At 46.0% G+C, this 15,611-nt stretch overlaps 2 protein-coding genes and 1 long non-coding RNA gene across 3 annotated transcripts; 1 reads left to right on the top strand and 2 right to left on the bottom strand.

The window, feature by feature from the left end:
- The first annotated feature begins 2,221 nt into the window (after positions 1 to 2,221).
- On the top strand, positions 2,222 to 3,249 carry LOC115404142 (lysozyme C-like). Its single transcript, XM_030113351.1, has 4 exons — positions 2,222 to 2,372; positions 2,648 to 2,803; positions 2,911 to 2,989; positions 3,078 to 3,249. The coding sequence occupies exons 1-4, from the start codon at positions 2,237 to 2,239 to the stop codon at positions 3,142 to 3,144; spliced, it is 438 nt and encodes a 145-aa protein (XP_029969211.1). The 5' UTR covers positions 2,222 to 2,236; the 3' UTR covers positions 3,145 to 3,249.
- Positions 3,250 to 9,658: 6,409 nt separating this feature from the next.
- On the bottom strand, positions 9,659 to 10,023 carry LOC115404590 (uncharacterized). The gene is made up of 3 exons (XR_003933367.1): positions 9,973 to 10,023; positions 9,761 to 9,896; positions 9,659 to 9,685 (listed from the first exon to the last, which is right to left on the bottom strand). It is a non-coding gene; the product is annotated as an uncharacterized LOC115404590 (long non-coding RNA).
- Positions 10,024 to 12,334: 2,311 nt separating this feature from the next.
- On the bottom strand, positions 12,335 to 15,137 carry LOC115404730 (heparan sulfate 2-O-sulfotransferase 1-like). The gene is made up of 4 exons (XM_030114119.1): positions 15,049 to 15,137; positions 14,017 to 14,099; positions 13,383 to 13,609; positions 12,335 to 12,424 (listed from the first exon to the last, which is right to left on the bottom strand). Exons 1-4 carry the CDS (start codon positions 15,135 to 15,137, stop codon positions 12,335 to 12,337), a joined length of 489 nt encoding a protein of 162 aa, XP_029969979.1.
- Positions 15,138 to 15,611: the final 474 nt, after the last annotated feature.

The raw sequence follows: 15,611 nt of genomic DNA, 5'->3' as shown, positions 1-15,611 counted from the left end.
TCAATTTCAAGTTCTTGGCCAAGAGTCACAGACTCTCCTTCCTTCATCTTCAAGTCACACATCACAGAGCTGCACTGACGTATTTGTTGAAAAACCATCTGTACCTTCAGTCAGTGGAGAAAAAGCCAATCAGAGGAGAGGAGCTTTTGCATGCAACTTTTTTGAATCTGACACTTGGAGAACTTGGACACCTGCAATTGAATGATTTCTGAAGAGAATAAAACATCTGCAGGTACACAACTCACAATACACAGGTGCAAGTTTTGCTTTTAGAAGTGCTCCAAACTTGTTCAATCATTTCATTTACACAACTACAAATGGTGCTTCCACAGGTGCTGAATCCTTAAAAGTCTTCAAGTAGAAATCAAGACTTATCCACCTCAGCTAAATTGTCAGCCGTGCTGAAACTCTCCCAACAAGATGCTTGGACATGCTGAAGACAGCCAGGTCGCTCGCTCACATCATGTTCAGAATGAGAATCAGAATTCCTTTATTGTCATTGTTCAGAAGAATGCAATGAACTTGAGAACAGCAGCTGTCGTGGGCAGTGCAGACAAACAAAAGAGACAAAAGGACAAAATAGTGCAAGACAAAAATAGTGCAGAAACGGTATAAAATAAATAGACTAAAAGTTTGCGTGTCTTGCAATATAAATATAAATATATGACGCAGTTGGTGGTCACATGTTGTTCTTGTTCAGGGACTGGTTATGGTGCAGTATTCAGGGCAATGACAGCTGTAGGATAGAAGCTGTTTTTGAGTCTGTTTGTTTTTGTCTTTATTGCCCTGAAACGCCTCCCCGAGGGTAGGAGTTGGAAGAGGTGGTGGCTGGGGTGTGAGGAATCCCCGATGATGCTGCGGGCTCTCCTGAGGCAGCGGGTCTGATAGATCTCCTCCAGAGATGGAAGAGGGCAGCCAGTCAGCCTCTGGGCGGTGCTAATAATCCTCTGGAGCTGCTTCCTCTCCGCCACTGTACAGCGAGAGAACCACAAGCAGACGCCATGGCTGAGTACCGACTCCACCAGGCAGCGGTAGAAGGACACCAGGAGCTCAGTTCTTCAGTTATTCTTCCTGACAATCCTCAGGAAGTAGAGTCTCTGCTGTGCCTTCTTCAGAATGGATGTGGAGTTTGCAGTCCAAGTCAGGTCTTGGCTGATGTATGTGCCCAGGAACCTGAAGTCTTTCACTATCTCCAGCCTGTCCCCGCTGAGTGTGATGGGCTGTATGTCTGGTTTACACCTCCTGAAGTCGACGAGCAGTTCCTTTGTCTTGGAGGTGTTGAGGGTGAGGTTGTTGATGGTGCACCAGTCTGACAGTCGCTCCACCTCCATCCTGTAAGCAGTCTCATCTCCTCCAGAGATGAGACCCACCACCGTGGTGTCATCCGCCAACTTGATGAAAGTTGTTGCACTGCTTACCGGGACGGCTCTGGCAATGAAAAGCTCCTGAAAAACATAGTGTGTCACATATTTTCATTGATTTTTTTTTATGGAGATTTTCTATGTTTAGGTCTGGGCTTTTCTATGTATTCACATGTAAATATCATACACAATAGGACAGTCTATTTGTAAATGTTTTTTTTTTGTTTTTTTTTTACAGTAAATTAGCTCAAGTAGGAGAGAGTTACACAACAACTTCAAGTAACATGTTCATGAATGACCTCTGAACCTGACATACACCTTAGTAGCTGGAGTTCCAGACAAAGCTGCTTCACAGTCAGTCTCCAGTCTCCTCCTCCTCTAAGTGTGGCTGCTCAGCTGTGGGAATACAAGGATGCTGGAAAATGACAGATTGACAGACAGACAGGTGCGCACGCACGGACACGGGCACAGGCGCACTCACACACACACACACACACACACACACACACACACACACACACACACACACACACACACACACACACACACACACACACACATATTTTGCCATTTTGGTCATCAGTTATTGGTCAGCTCTGTACTGTATTTTTTTGAAACTCTGTGAATTGTCTTGAGTCCAGAACTCTTTCTTCAGGTTTGAATGATCCTTCAACAGTCTATGAGAGAGAACTGAACCTTTCCACAGCTGCGTCTTGTTTGGAGTTGAGTGCAGGTTCTGTTTCAGCTGTGACCAAAGGGCGGAGCCTGCAGTATTAAAGGAGGCAGAGCTGAGGAGGAGACATTAGTCCTGCAGCTTTACACTGTTCATCACAGGTTTTCTTTACTTTGGTTTCTTTAGAGAAAGCTCTGCAGAGATGGTCATGAGGAGTCTGGTGTTCCTGCTGCTGCTGCTGGCTGTGAGCAGTGCCAAAGTGTTTGAGCGCTGCGAATGGGCCCGAGTGTTGAAGAAATATGGGATGGACGGGTACCGAGGCGTCACCCTGGCTGACTGTGAGTACAAACAGCTCTAAACAAACAACAGAATGATATATCACATGTAGGCCTCATGTTGTCTGAGAGGCGTTTGTGTTAATGACTCCTCTCAACCAGCTGAATTTAAGCCACGATTCAGTGTGAGACACAACTAACTCATTTCAGAGATTAAAACTTTAGGAGGACTTTCCAGCAGTGAACCAGACTCAGAGGCTGAGAGACTTCAAATGATGATGAACACCAGACTTGCCAAACAAGTCTTTGATGCCCAGTGCGATACTTTCATTCTGCAGGGGTGTGCCTGTCTCAGTGGGAGTCCAGCTATGACACCAGAGCCACCAACTACAACGGACCCGGCTCCACAGACTACGGCATCTTCCAGATCAACAGCCGCTATTGGTGCGAGGACGGCTCCCCTACAAGCAACGGCTGCAACATCAAATGCAGCGGTCAGTGAAGAATCCCTGCATTTACACCTCCCACTAAAACATACCTGGTTCTTTGACTTTCAGCACATGGATGTAAATTAATAATGATCCACCAAATTCAATTTCAGAGCTTCTGAGTGACGACGTTGGTGCAGCGATCAACTGTGCCAAGCGTGTGGTGAAGGATCCTCAAGGCGTCAGAGCCTGGTAAGTCCTGAACATGTGATGAGACTGTGATGGACTCACTGCTTTAACCTTCACATGTGGAGGAATAAACGACTCGGCTGTGTTTCAGGGTGGCCTGGAAACGTCACTGTGAGAACCAGGACCTGAGCTCCTATGTGCAGGGATGTGGTGTGTGATCAGCTCCTGGAGTCCAGCATCCTCTGCTGCAGTTGAACAACTTCTTTGTGGTTCAACAATATTTCAGACAAATGCTGAACACACTGATGTACTGCAGCTAATAAAGTGCCTGAAAAGGAAGTATTCAATCAATTCTTTCATTTGAGCTTTCACTTGCTTGCATTTAAAAGTGACCCAGAGAATAGCTTGGAGTGTTGATTTTAGATCATTTCCGCTGAATCCCATTTCACCCCTTGGCCCTACCCCTCATTTTGCGCGTTCACGGGGAGGGGTAGGAGTGTCCCAATTGTCATGACGTAGGGGTAGGGCCAAGAAGGAGGGCCAGTCCTCCCTCCAAAAGGAGGTTCTCGAGAGGCACACTTCAAACGGAGGGGTATGATCTGGTGGCGAGGGGCGCTTGTTTCATCAGCCTGCACTGTCAGTGGCGGGCGGGGTTAGTTCACTTCCGCATTGGCAGGAGTGATCATTTCCACACCCGTGCATTCCAAAGGCAACAGACAATTATTTTCAATAAACTGGTTTCTTCAACACTGCCCGCCTGGAATGCGCGGGTGGGAAACCATCGCTCCCGCCAATGCGGAAGTGAACTAACCACACCCGCCACTGACGGTATAGGCAGACAAAACAAGCGCCCCTCTCCACAGATTTCACAGAAAGCCTTCCAAGATCGGCAAGATGGCAGCGTCCGCAACGAAAGAAGTTCATGAATGTCAGTGTTTTGTCTAAAGTTTTAAAAGGTAAAAACATTCTTCTTCGGCAAATAATTGTCGCACCTGCCTACGTTATCGGCAGCGGCGACTACTGATGACGTACGCGATTTTCGGAGGGGTTTACTTTGGGCACTCCGTTTCAAAGGGGTAGGGCTAGAAGGAGAAATGGGATTGGGCCTTAGTTTACTGGTTACATGAATGACTTAAATGGGTGAAAAAAAAAATACTGAGCTGCAGAACTCCAAATGCATGTTAAAGCTGCTGTTGTCTGATTTGGCCAATGGATCCAAACTTTATCAAGCCAGTTGGACCCGAGGCTTCAGAATGAGGTTTCTGTCAAATGTGTTTGTGACCTTGAAAGTACTTCATTGATCCATGGTTTAGGTACTACTTGACACTTGAACCATCCCATTCATGGTTAGCCTTGACTATGCACTCGGAGCTGCTGGGGGCCAGGTGGGATTCGAGTCTCAGAATTTGCCCTGTGTTTAGTTTTTCTCAGTCACTCTGGTGCCTTTGTCACATCGCATTTCACTTTTGCACAACAGTTCAACCTCCACAACATTCAGCCATTTACACACATCGTGGTCGCAGTTTGTCATTCTCACAAATCAGATACTTCTGGACATGCATCACATGCTTTTCATACAACTCTGGCATGTAATGTGGTCATTTGCTCATGTCAGTCAAAATGAACTATACTTGGGAATGCTGGAGTCATTCTCTATAAAACTAACAGTCATTTCATTGCTTGAGTTGTTAGATGCTAGAAAATGTACTAGTCAAAATCGGTCAAGCAAATCTGACATTTTGAATGTTTTTCCTGAGTGTCTCTTAAATCAAGCTATTCTCAGGTGAACTTCAGCTTCATTGATCAGGTGTGAGAAGCATTTTCTTATCAGTTGTAACAAGTCACTTTTCCATTGTCACTCAGCTGAATCCCATCAACCTTCACTTGACAAGCGTGTCAGACCCAAGCAGGACAGTGTGGATCATTTCTCCAACACTAACACAGAAATGGAAGGTCAGCCGCATGGAAAAGGGCTGAGGATGGGGAAGAGGACCAAACAGAGGAAGGAGATTGTCAGTACATCCCTGGTGAAATTAGGGCTCCACTTGTGGATCATGCTGTGCATCACGGCCTCATGATGGCCGAGGCTGATGGAAGGATGCGGGCAAACGTTGGAAGAACCACTGTGAATGTAATTTTTCCAGAATTTGGTTGTGAGAACAGGTGTGTATAATGACAGGAACTCAGCACCAAACAATCTGCTTTGAACTACTTTCATTGAGTCATACATGAAGCTTACGGAATGTGTCACTTTTTACATTTTCAATTTAGACTCACAGCTTCACTGCAGCTCAGATTTAGTTTACTGGAGTGTACTGTAGACATTCAGGGATTTCAGCACCGCCTTCTGGCTTTCAGAACGTGTCACATAGAATGAAAGTTACTAATGTAACTATGGTTCTATGAATCCCGGATGACCGCCAGAGCACTCTGTCACTCAGAATCTTCATGATCAGTCAAGGTGATTCTGTAGGAACCGAACCTGAGGTGACACTGGAGCTTATAACCTTTCTAGGGTCATGCACAAGGTCACCAGTGACGTTGTGGGTACACATACTAGAACTTCACATGTGTGAAGGGAACATTCAGAGCTTTCAGCATCTCCTTTTGGCAGTCATCCGGAATTAATACAACCATTGTTGCATTCTTTTTTTTACCAACATCAAAAGCCGTTACATCTGGAGTCTTGATTTAAAAAAAACCCCTAACATGGCAGTATTGCATTACTTCAGTTATTTTGTCAGCTATTTTATTTCGTCCTTCAGGAGAGCAGAATATTTGTTGCATGGTGAATGTGCGATTTTTAGATGTCTGTATTCAGAAAATTATGATGAAGGCTACCATTATTGATCACTAAAGGAGGTTGGACTGGTATCAGTACTGGATTGGTATCAGTATCAGATTGGTATTGGAATTGGCTAATACTCAATTTCATGCTACCGGCATGGGACATGAAGACATGAAAAGGTGGTATCAAGCCATCCCTAATACCCCACCCTCACCTCAGAGTCTGCAGACTACAGAGTGGACTCTCCAGAAAACCACACAGCTGCTCAGCTCCTGAATCCTGCAGCTTGTTGTTACTCAGGTCCAGATGTTTCAGGAGGGAGGGCTTCAGAGCTGAGACCACAGAAGAACAGCTGATCTCACGTCATCATGTTGTTTCCCTGCAGGAACTAGAGCCCTGAAGAGGAAGCGCGTCTTCCCTCGGGACCGAGTGCTTCAGGCGGGAGGCAAGGCCACATTTTGCTGCGTGGTGCCGGCGGCTCAGAGTTTTGACCAAATGTATCTGAGCGGCTACGGAGGAGCTGAGATGAACACCTCTGAGATCAGCGATCAGACGTACGGCCTGACTCTGCTGCTGAAGCAGCCGTCAGAGGTCTGCGTCGACGTCAAGTGCCAAACAAACACCACTTCCTACGGAGCTTGTACTTATATCGGCTGTGAGTATGACGGATTCGGTCTGTTCTTCAGTCCACATGTTCGCTCCAGACGCTCTGACAGCTTCAGCTGTGAACTCCAGGAACGCCAGCTTGACATGGACCTGGACTGTGGAGCAGTACAAAGACCTCAATATAACATGCCAAACACTCATCAATCACGCTGAAACAGTGAGTGGATGATGGAAGGCTCCTCTGTGAAGCTCCTGTTTGAACCTGAATATCTTTATGATTTTCTGCATTGTGTCTCAAGGTTGAAAGCGTTGGAATGGGCCTTAAGGTTGCGGTTTTAAAGGAGCTGATCCCTCACTGGAGGTACAGTGTGAGGGTACGATGTGGAACAGCTCAGCACTTCTGGAGGTGGGGGGACTGGAGCAGAGACTTGGTCTTTCACACCAGAGGTGATGGTGAGTGCTGCACAGAGAGACAGGAGTGCTTTACGTCAACGAGAGTTTAACAGGAAGTGATGATCTGTTGGTCCCACAGTTCCAGAGGCTCTGAATGTGTGGATGCAGATGAAGGAAAACCACACACTGGTTATGTGGAAAGTGAGTCACATGACACTCACACACCTTCATGTTTTTAATGGTCAGATTCATACAATGATAATAGTCTGGAAAAGAAGTGTGGCTTTACAGACTTCAATTCATAACAGGAGAAATAGAAAAAAGTTATCTTGTTACTGCAGTATTACAGTTTTAGTGTCAAGATCTGAATCTCAGACTGAGTTCTGAATGGTGAAGTGTGTTTTGTGTGCAGAAGCTGCTGGCCAATCAGAGCCAAGGAGAGATCCTGGACTACGAAGTGACCTGGACTAAAAGCAGAGAGGAAGAGTGGCAGATCAGGAGCGAAGTGGCAAACAGCAGTGAGAGTGTGACTCTGAGCCTGAACCCCGGGGAGGAGCACATGGTGACGGTCAGAGCCAGAAACACACATGGAAGCTCTTCTCCATCAACCATCATCATCCCCAGCAGGGGTCCAGGTAGGACTGGTGGGGAGTGAAAATCTGATCTCAGACCAGACGACGAGGAGTTGAATTGTTGACATGTTTTCAGCTCATTTTCTAATGTTTGCTTGAGCTGCCAAAGCAGTGTTTTTACCGTGGGCAGTTTAACTTCAGGCTATCTTAGTTCTTTGATAAATATCTTTATTGAAAGGACTCCAAATGTTTGACAAAGAAAAAATGTAAGAAATGAAAGATATGGCAGAATTCAGTATAAATCACTCTTTCACGTTTCCTTGACTCAGAAGAATATTTTTTTTCTTCTCCAAATATAATCATATGGTATTTTATTGAATTCCTTGATGATATTTTTGGAAATGTGGCGTGACAAAGAGACATCCACACATCCAGATGTAGCTTTTGCTTTGTGGCAAATAAATGAAGGTGAGCGGAGCGTGTGTACCTGAAGAGGTGATGAAAAAACAAAACAAAACAAAACATTTTTTGTTAGTTGCCTTTCAGGTGAAGGGCAGGGTGAAATGAGGTTGTGCACACACAGTCGCGTCGCCCCCTAGTGGCCAGACTTAACAGCGTCCATCCCAGCAGGCTGGCTGCGTCGCTCACAGATGATGACGTCAGCTTTAAACAGGACATTCGTCGCCTGTATAACCGCCCTGTGCGCGTGGCTACGTTAAAGTGTCACCGCGCCTGTGAGCTGGAAACAGCGAGCAACCAGGGTTCGAGTCCTACAGGGACCCGCTTCTCAATATGTGCCTGAAGCACGATGGTCGTCCCAGTGTCTGTTTCTGGGGGGGACAGATGCCAGATGGCCATCAGTTAGCGAGCAAGTTACTTGCCAGATCGCCCAATAGCTTAGTTAGGTTTTTACTTTTCAAAACTAAACACATTCAACCACCTTCACTCACGCTCTTTATACACTTATGTACAACTGCTGCATTCTCACAAATCACAGCCTCACCTCTTTTAGTCATTTTCACACAATTTACATCCAAGACAATTAAAAAAAAACCTCATCACAGCCGATTGTCGCTTCACCCTGATGCTCTGTCCTGTGTCCGCTTCTTCTTCTTCTTCTTCTTCTTCTCATCGAAGCGTACTGCTGCCCTCTACAGGCACAGATCATTCATTGCTTCATATTTTCACATCAAGTCCAGACGAGTGAAGGAACTTTCAAACTGCTTCTACAGTCTTTTCAGCCTTCTGCTCAGCTCCAAACATGGATTCAAGGGAGAAAACAGACAGTCCCAACTCACAAAAAGCTCAATACTGCACTTGCTAATGCTTTCACCTAAATGTACACAGAAATATCCCCTTTAAAACCCCTTAAGCCCGAGCGCCCCCCAATTGGGGGCCTGACAGCAAACATTTCAGAGATTGTCTAATAATATGCATTATTTCTGACAGAATGTCATGATGCTTATCCTCAAATTAAACAGCAAAACCTGGGCTAACCCAACATTTCAGCCATTATTACACACCCCAAACACAGCTCAAACACGAACTAAATGAATTATGAACTATATTCGTGACCGTGTCAACCCACTCGCCGAAATATTGATAATAGCGCAATTTAACCTGATACAATTCACACAAACAGCCTCTCATATGAGAGCTGAGACTCCGCTGATTACAACCATAGCACTCAAAGCCCTCTAAAACCACAGAATCCGCCACAAAATGCCACAGAACAGCCAACAGCAAGATCGCTTTTTCAAACTGTGATAAAAAAAAAATCGCCTCTTACCTGGACATTTGGCCGGATGTAGTCCAAGTCATGCATTTATTGTCCATCGGGGTTGCTTAGCATAGCTACCTAGCATTCTCTGAGCAGCTGTGGAGCTGAGCGCCTGTATAACAGAGGAGGCTAGGGCCGAAGGAGGACGACCTCTGACCCCGTCAGCTCGGGGATCGGCTGAAGAACCAGCCTCAGTTCTTTTCTCTTCGTCGTCATGCAGCAGCATCAGCTTTACAGTGAAATCAGAGTGGAAATGTGTTTCTAGATTGAAGTCCAAAGAGGCGGGGCTGATCAGGAAAACAGAAGAGTCGGCATGTCGTCAAACTTTTCATGAGAAAAATATGAAGACAAGTGATAAAGAATTTTTCCAAACACATGGTTGACTTGGTTTGTCTTTATGAATCATTAAACAGAAGACAAAACAGCATGAAACAGATGAGCTGTCAGACTGTGGAACCCCCCTGGTCTGATCAGGCTCTGAAAGTGAGAAGATATGAGAACAGTAAACAGGCTCAGATGTTTGCAGACATCTTGGCGGCGGCGAGCTTCAGGTCTCTGGAGTGAGCCTGGATGCGCTGGTGGAGCTTGTCCACGGCAGCGGACAGGGTGTTGTAGATGGCCTGGAGGGGACAGGAGGAAGGCGTCAGCGTGGGAACAGGAAGTGGCCTGCCGCTGCTGCGGGAGGCCGCCGGTACCTGGGCTTTCTCCGTCTCCTCGCCGCAGACGTCCCTCAGGCTCTTGATCTCGGCCCTCAGCTGCTGCGTCTGGCCGGAGATCTTCTGGATCTTGTCGGCCATCTCCTCGCGCCTCTGGTGGATGTGGGTGCACTGGCTGAAAGAGCGGCTCGGGTCAGCGGGGGTGTGAGCGCGGTGGACGGCGTGCGGCGCGGAGGAGCGCAGGCCCGTACCCGAGCACCTCCTTCACGTGCTGCTCCTTCACCTCCTTCTTCTGCCGCCGGATGTTCAGCTTCATGTCCAGAGCTCGCTTCAGCTGGCCCTCCTCCACACACAGGTTCTTCAGCTCCTTCTGCAGCTTCACACACGCACACGCACGCACAAACACACACACACACACACACACACACACACACACACACACACACACACACACACACACACACACACACACACAACTGATAAACACAAGAAACTAATTTCCTTCAAAGAAAGCTGAGAAAAGAGCCACGCTCACACGCCTGCGTGTGTGTTTCAGTTTAACTATCCTTCCTAACCCTGCTGGAACCAGAGACCGGGAGACCATTTCCAGGACCAGGAGGTTGGTCCTGATGGCAATGACCACCTGGAGTAGGACGTGAATCTAGGATTTGTGGACCTGCGCTGACCCAAGAGGGGGTGGACAGAGGCATGTTGGGACGGACCGTTCCAAGTGACAGCCCGGACGACCCATGCTGTCTGACTGAAGGAGAAAGCAGCCAAGTGGTATCACATCTGTCACACTCGCCTCTCTAGGTTGAAGAGCTCCATACCTGGAGGAGAGGACACACCGGCCTCCTAACCTGAAGAGAGGACTGTGGGAAGTCAGTTGTCCACCGAGGCAGTTGAGTATCAACACTCATCTCACCATTTTGTTTTAAACTGTTGCTTGTCTGAACATTGCTTTATTTATTCATTAATTGATGTACTTATTTATTTATGTACTTGGAGACATGCTTGCAGACCATGCAGAAATGTATGTTTTGCAGGAATGTTAATTTTGTGGTCCTAAAATCTGTTTTTGGCCAAGAGGGGGATTTGTGGGAAATCTTACATTTTATTTGAGTGCTTGCTTGCTTACATATAGTCTAGTGGAAATGGACTATAATATGAATGCATATAATGTGGCTTGTAAAACTGCTTGTGTAGCTTTAATCATAACCGGACGAGCCCCCAGAAACTGGGGACTGACTGAGCCACGAGGCTGGGAGTGAGGATGGCAAGGTCTGATGATCAAGGTTTTGTCCACTGTAGGGACGTTACTGTTGTGTTTCTGTGTGTTTGTCTGCTGTGTTGTCCCATGTTTGAGGAGGATGGTAACTAGAACAATTTCACAAAACACTGTGTTGCTTCCATCATCTCCAGCTGCAATCTGATGTCAGCGTACATGCAGGCAGTATCAAAATAACATACTGTGTAGTGGAAGCCAAAATGACCTTTCACAGTAAATGTCTCTTCTTATATTAACTATGTTATGCATTGTATGACATATAACAATCATCGTGAATTTCTTCAAATGAAATTAAGCATATTTTACCACAGAAAATGGACAGAAACAATAAGATCAGAGGGTGTTTAAGATTGTGGTTACGAGTGTCATTCAGTGTTCAGTGAACCTTCACAAAGCAATCAGGAAGCAGCCATGAGCAGTCAGTCCCGCTCTCTCACCAGCACTCTGAAACATGTCCGCAGAAAAAAGGGATCTGCATCCAGAGCTTCTCAGGTTTACAGTCAGGCCCTCCTGAAGACACACACTCACACTGCAAAAAGGATTTCTAAGAAAGTAAAAATAATCTTATTTCAGGGATATTGTTCTTATTTTTTTGTCTAAAAAGTCAAATAATCTTGACAAGCAAGTTTTGTTCTAGAAAATTATTCTTGTTTTAAGAAAGTATATCTAACATTTTCTCAATAAGACACTACAGCTAATATTGAGCTAGAATTACTAGTAATAAGCTACAACAATGGTATACATGAAATGCGTTGGATGCCATCATCCAGCCAATCACGAAATTCAAATGTAGTAAAGCTGTTCAACCACTTCGGTTTTTGTCACAAAAATAGGATTTTAAACAAGTTTGCACTAAATTGTAAAAGTAATGTCAGAAACGAGTAGACATCAATATAAAACATGCATTTATACAGTTTACCAGCAAAAAAAAAAAGTGATTTTAAGTAAATATTTCTTACACGACAAAGTTTCTTTGCTTGTTAGAAGCAAATTTTCTTACATTTTAGACTCTTTTTCTAGTTTTAAGACACATTATGGTCTTAAAGTGGCTAGATTTATAGTCGAGTTTAAAGAATTCTAGCCAAGTAAATTGTGCTTACCCCATCAGCAGATATTTTTGCTCAAAACAAGAAAATTGGCCCAGATTTAAGAATATTTAGCTTGTTTCTAGGAGGGCGTTATTAAGGAGGAGTGACAGTGGAGCAGAGCTGGACTACTCTCTCTGATCAGAGCTGATAATATATGAAGTGTATCCTCCAGACAAATACAAACTGACCATTTCTAAGTACTGTGAATACTATCACTACCAGCGGAAGTGAAAGATCTTACTTTGCGAAGTCCAGATAAGCCATGTGGCCGTGGTAGAAGCCGGGCTTCTTCTCTTTCCATGAGGTGATGTTTTTCACAACACGAATCTGGAGATGACAGATTAAAACAAGCTTAATGTGGAAAAGAGTAGCTGCAGTTTGGTGCTTGAGATGAATGTAAAAGTTCTGAAGTCACTGAAAGCTTCTACCAGATTGACATTTCAGTGAGACCGAGTCAGCTCAGCTGTCTTTCCCCAAAGGAAACAGAAAGCAATGTGGGCCCAACAGTGACTGAGGAGGACTTCTGTAGACAAATTAAAGTTTTCCAGATCAGTGATGTTCAAAAACAGAGAGTTGAGCGCTGTGTATCCAGGCAGTCAAGTTTAAGACTAATAATACTGGCTCACAGTCGCACATCTCAACAAACCAGTCCAAGCTATAAACAACAAATGAGAGGTTATTTGATTGTCATTATAAAATTAAAAAAATGAAAATTCAAAGTTCTCTCTCAGGGTCAAGAAGGGATAAAAGCCGGCTGAATTTCAGTTTGTGTTTCTAGAGTTTTGGGAGATTGGTTGGCATCGCTGGGCGGAGTGCGGTCGCAGCTTCCTGGACGGTGGAGGGAAGACTGGAGCACAGTGAGAGCAGGACAGGTCGTCCCCCCACTGCTGGGGTCCACGGCTGCAGCAGGCCGGCTGCTCCTCGGCATGGCTCTATTCCAGACACATGATCGGTTCAGCAGGGAGCAGCTCTTTGTCATTATCCGTCAAAACATTGAAATATGGAATCTATCCAAAAGCTTATTGGCCGTGTTTCATATGTCTATGGAGGAAAAGTTATTTAGTGATCAGTATCTACGGTATATAGTTTTATTACCCAGCCCTACTCAGGGCGTGGTTAAAGCTTTGTCATCTGAAAGCAGAACTTTTCTGAAGCAGCACAGCAGCGTGCAGCCACGCCAGAGAATGTGTTATTGAACCCTTTGTCTCTGCTGCATCAGAAGCACCAGGGTGAATGGAAACCAGCTGGTGTGGGAGCTGGAGTCCTGCTTGTCCTGCTCGCTCACCTGGTCCTGCAGAGAGAGGACAGGGTTGTTTGGGGAGATGTTGACGTGCAGGACGTGGAACTGGTTTTTCCTGCAGAGGTCGTAGGCGATGTTGGTGAAGGACGTGCTGGCCGTCTGGGGCACTCTGTTGTAAATGATGACCGTGTTGTCTCCTCTGGCCGGCGGCGGCTGGTCCTCACCGACACGCCGCTCAGTCTCAGCCACCTCTGGCTTGAGGAGGACGCTCTCTGAGAGGGACGGAGAGCAGGACATGTGAGGACTCCTCAGAGACTGATGGCAGACACCATTATATTCTTGAAGAAAGTTGTGACTAGCGTTTTGAAATGGTAACAAATTTAGCAGGAAGGTTATTATTAATAAACCGCCTCCCCCTATATCACTGCTGGCCAGTTAGCTGTTAATCATGTCAGTAAAAAGTTGAATTGACGTTTGTCTCATGGTACATGGCAGAAGCGGACCCCCCTGGGAGATGTCTGCCTGGATCTACTGAGAAGCTCCCGGGAGGCCCAGAATCAGACTCCTCGCTGCGATCAGGTGTGGTGAAGCAGGACCGAAGTTCTCCAGACCGAACACCAGCCGCTGTGTTTCTGCGACGCCTCTCAGAACGACTGCTCCACGGCCGGGAGCGTCTCACCGAGCTTCGCTCTCCACTCGTCCAGTTTCTGGATCTGCTTCTCGATCAGCATCACGGACACCCCGAACACCAGGACCGCCAGGAGGAGCAGAACAAAACAACATCAACCAGCATGTTACACCAACGCTGTTTGTGTCCATATGGGAAGAGCATCTGTTATTTCCTGACAGGGTCCCTCATGCATTCTGCTCAACACTTATGCAGCTGAAGTCAATGTCCAAAAATCTGATTTAGAAAAACAAAGCTGGAGTAAAGCAAAAGTAATCCGTCCGCCAAGCAGACGAGCCCGTTGTCTCTGTGACCGCCGCATCGCTGTGAGTCAGCCGCCGGTCGCTGGGCTGGTTTGGACGGTCCTCAGGGAGCACACTGTCACAGATGGAGTGTCCTAACAGGAGAGAGGGCACAGGTTCTATCTTCATCCTCATGTTAGCCATCTTCTAAAGCCACAGAGGAAACCTTCCCCATAAAAGGCAGCAGTTCCTTTAAATTCTCTCCAGTGCTCATGTGTTCCATGTGAATGTAAGATACCAAGAGCTGTTGTTGACATCATTTCTCTATGGACGCAGAGACTATTACAACATTTTGGGGGCCTGTTTACATGACAACGGTGCAGGTCCTGGAGCAGGTCCTGCTTTTGACACCTCTATAGAATGAAGTCCAGGTTAGTCCTAGTGGCTCACATCTCATTCACAACCTCTTATTTTTTTGCTGGCTCATACCCAACTGCATCCACATAAATTGTGTTTTAGAAAAAATATGTTGTCACAAAATTATTATTGGTCTCACGGAAACTTATATAATAATAATAATAACAAAGTCCCATAATAATAATAATAAACTCCCAGTCTTGCAAATGGCTGTAGCAAACACACAACTATGCAGCGATTTTCAAAAAGAAAAACTGCAATTTCAACAGGTCTGCGTGGTCTGAATCATAGCCACGTTAATAGGGTTTTTAATAAACCAAACCGTTTGTAAATCCGTCAAGAATTCAGCAAGTTCAGTGTGTTATTGTCTGTGCAGGCTGCTCACCTTCCATCCACCACTGCAGAGGCTCCGGAGAAGCCCCCTCGGGAAGATGGCCGACCGCTGACGCTGCCGCCGAAACTCCAATGAGCCATCTGGCCTTTCTACATGTAAATCTATGGCCTGTGCCTCCAATTGAAATAATAATGATTAAAAAAAACAATAGACGATGCGGGGTGAAGAGCAGGAAGTGAGTTTTTTTCAATCGTCCAATCAGCTTTCTCTGACGCCACGTTGATTTGCATATTTCCCGTCATGCACTTGAAAAAGTCGGAAATAATCGGTCGTGGTCTGATCAGGACCGGAGTGGATCTGAATCCTTTGTGAGATCTATGTCAGAACCACCTCAGCAGCCTGTCGGGGGTCCTGTTGGTCGGGTTTGGGCTGACTTCCCATGTGGTCCCACCGGGAGTCACAGCCATCTCCATTATACGCTACTTAAATAGCGCTCAGTTACGTGACGTCACTGGGTTGAGCTGTCTGCTTGCTTTTCCTCGGTAGATCAGGTCTCCGCAGCACCAGCTTTTTCAGCCAATCTCCTTCTCTCCAGCCCAGAATTGCCCAGAATC

The sequence above is a fragment of the Salarias fasciatus genome, chromosome 17, assembly GCF_902148845.1.
Source record: "Salarias fasciatus chromosome 17, fSalaFa1.1, whole genome shotgun sequence".
Lineage (NCBI taxonomy): Eukaryota > Metazoa > Chordata > Actinopteri > Blenniiformes > Blenniidae > Salarias > Salarias fasciatus.
The sequence above is the reverse complement of the archived record's forward strand: the minus strand, read 5'-3'. Positions and strand labels throughout refer to the sequence as shown.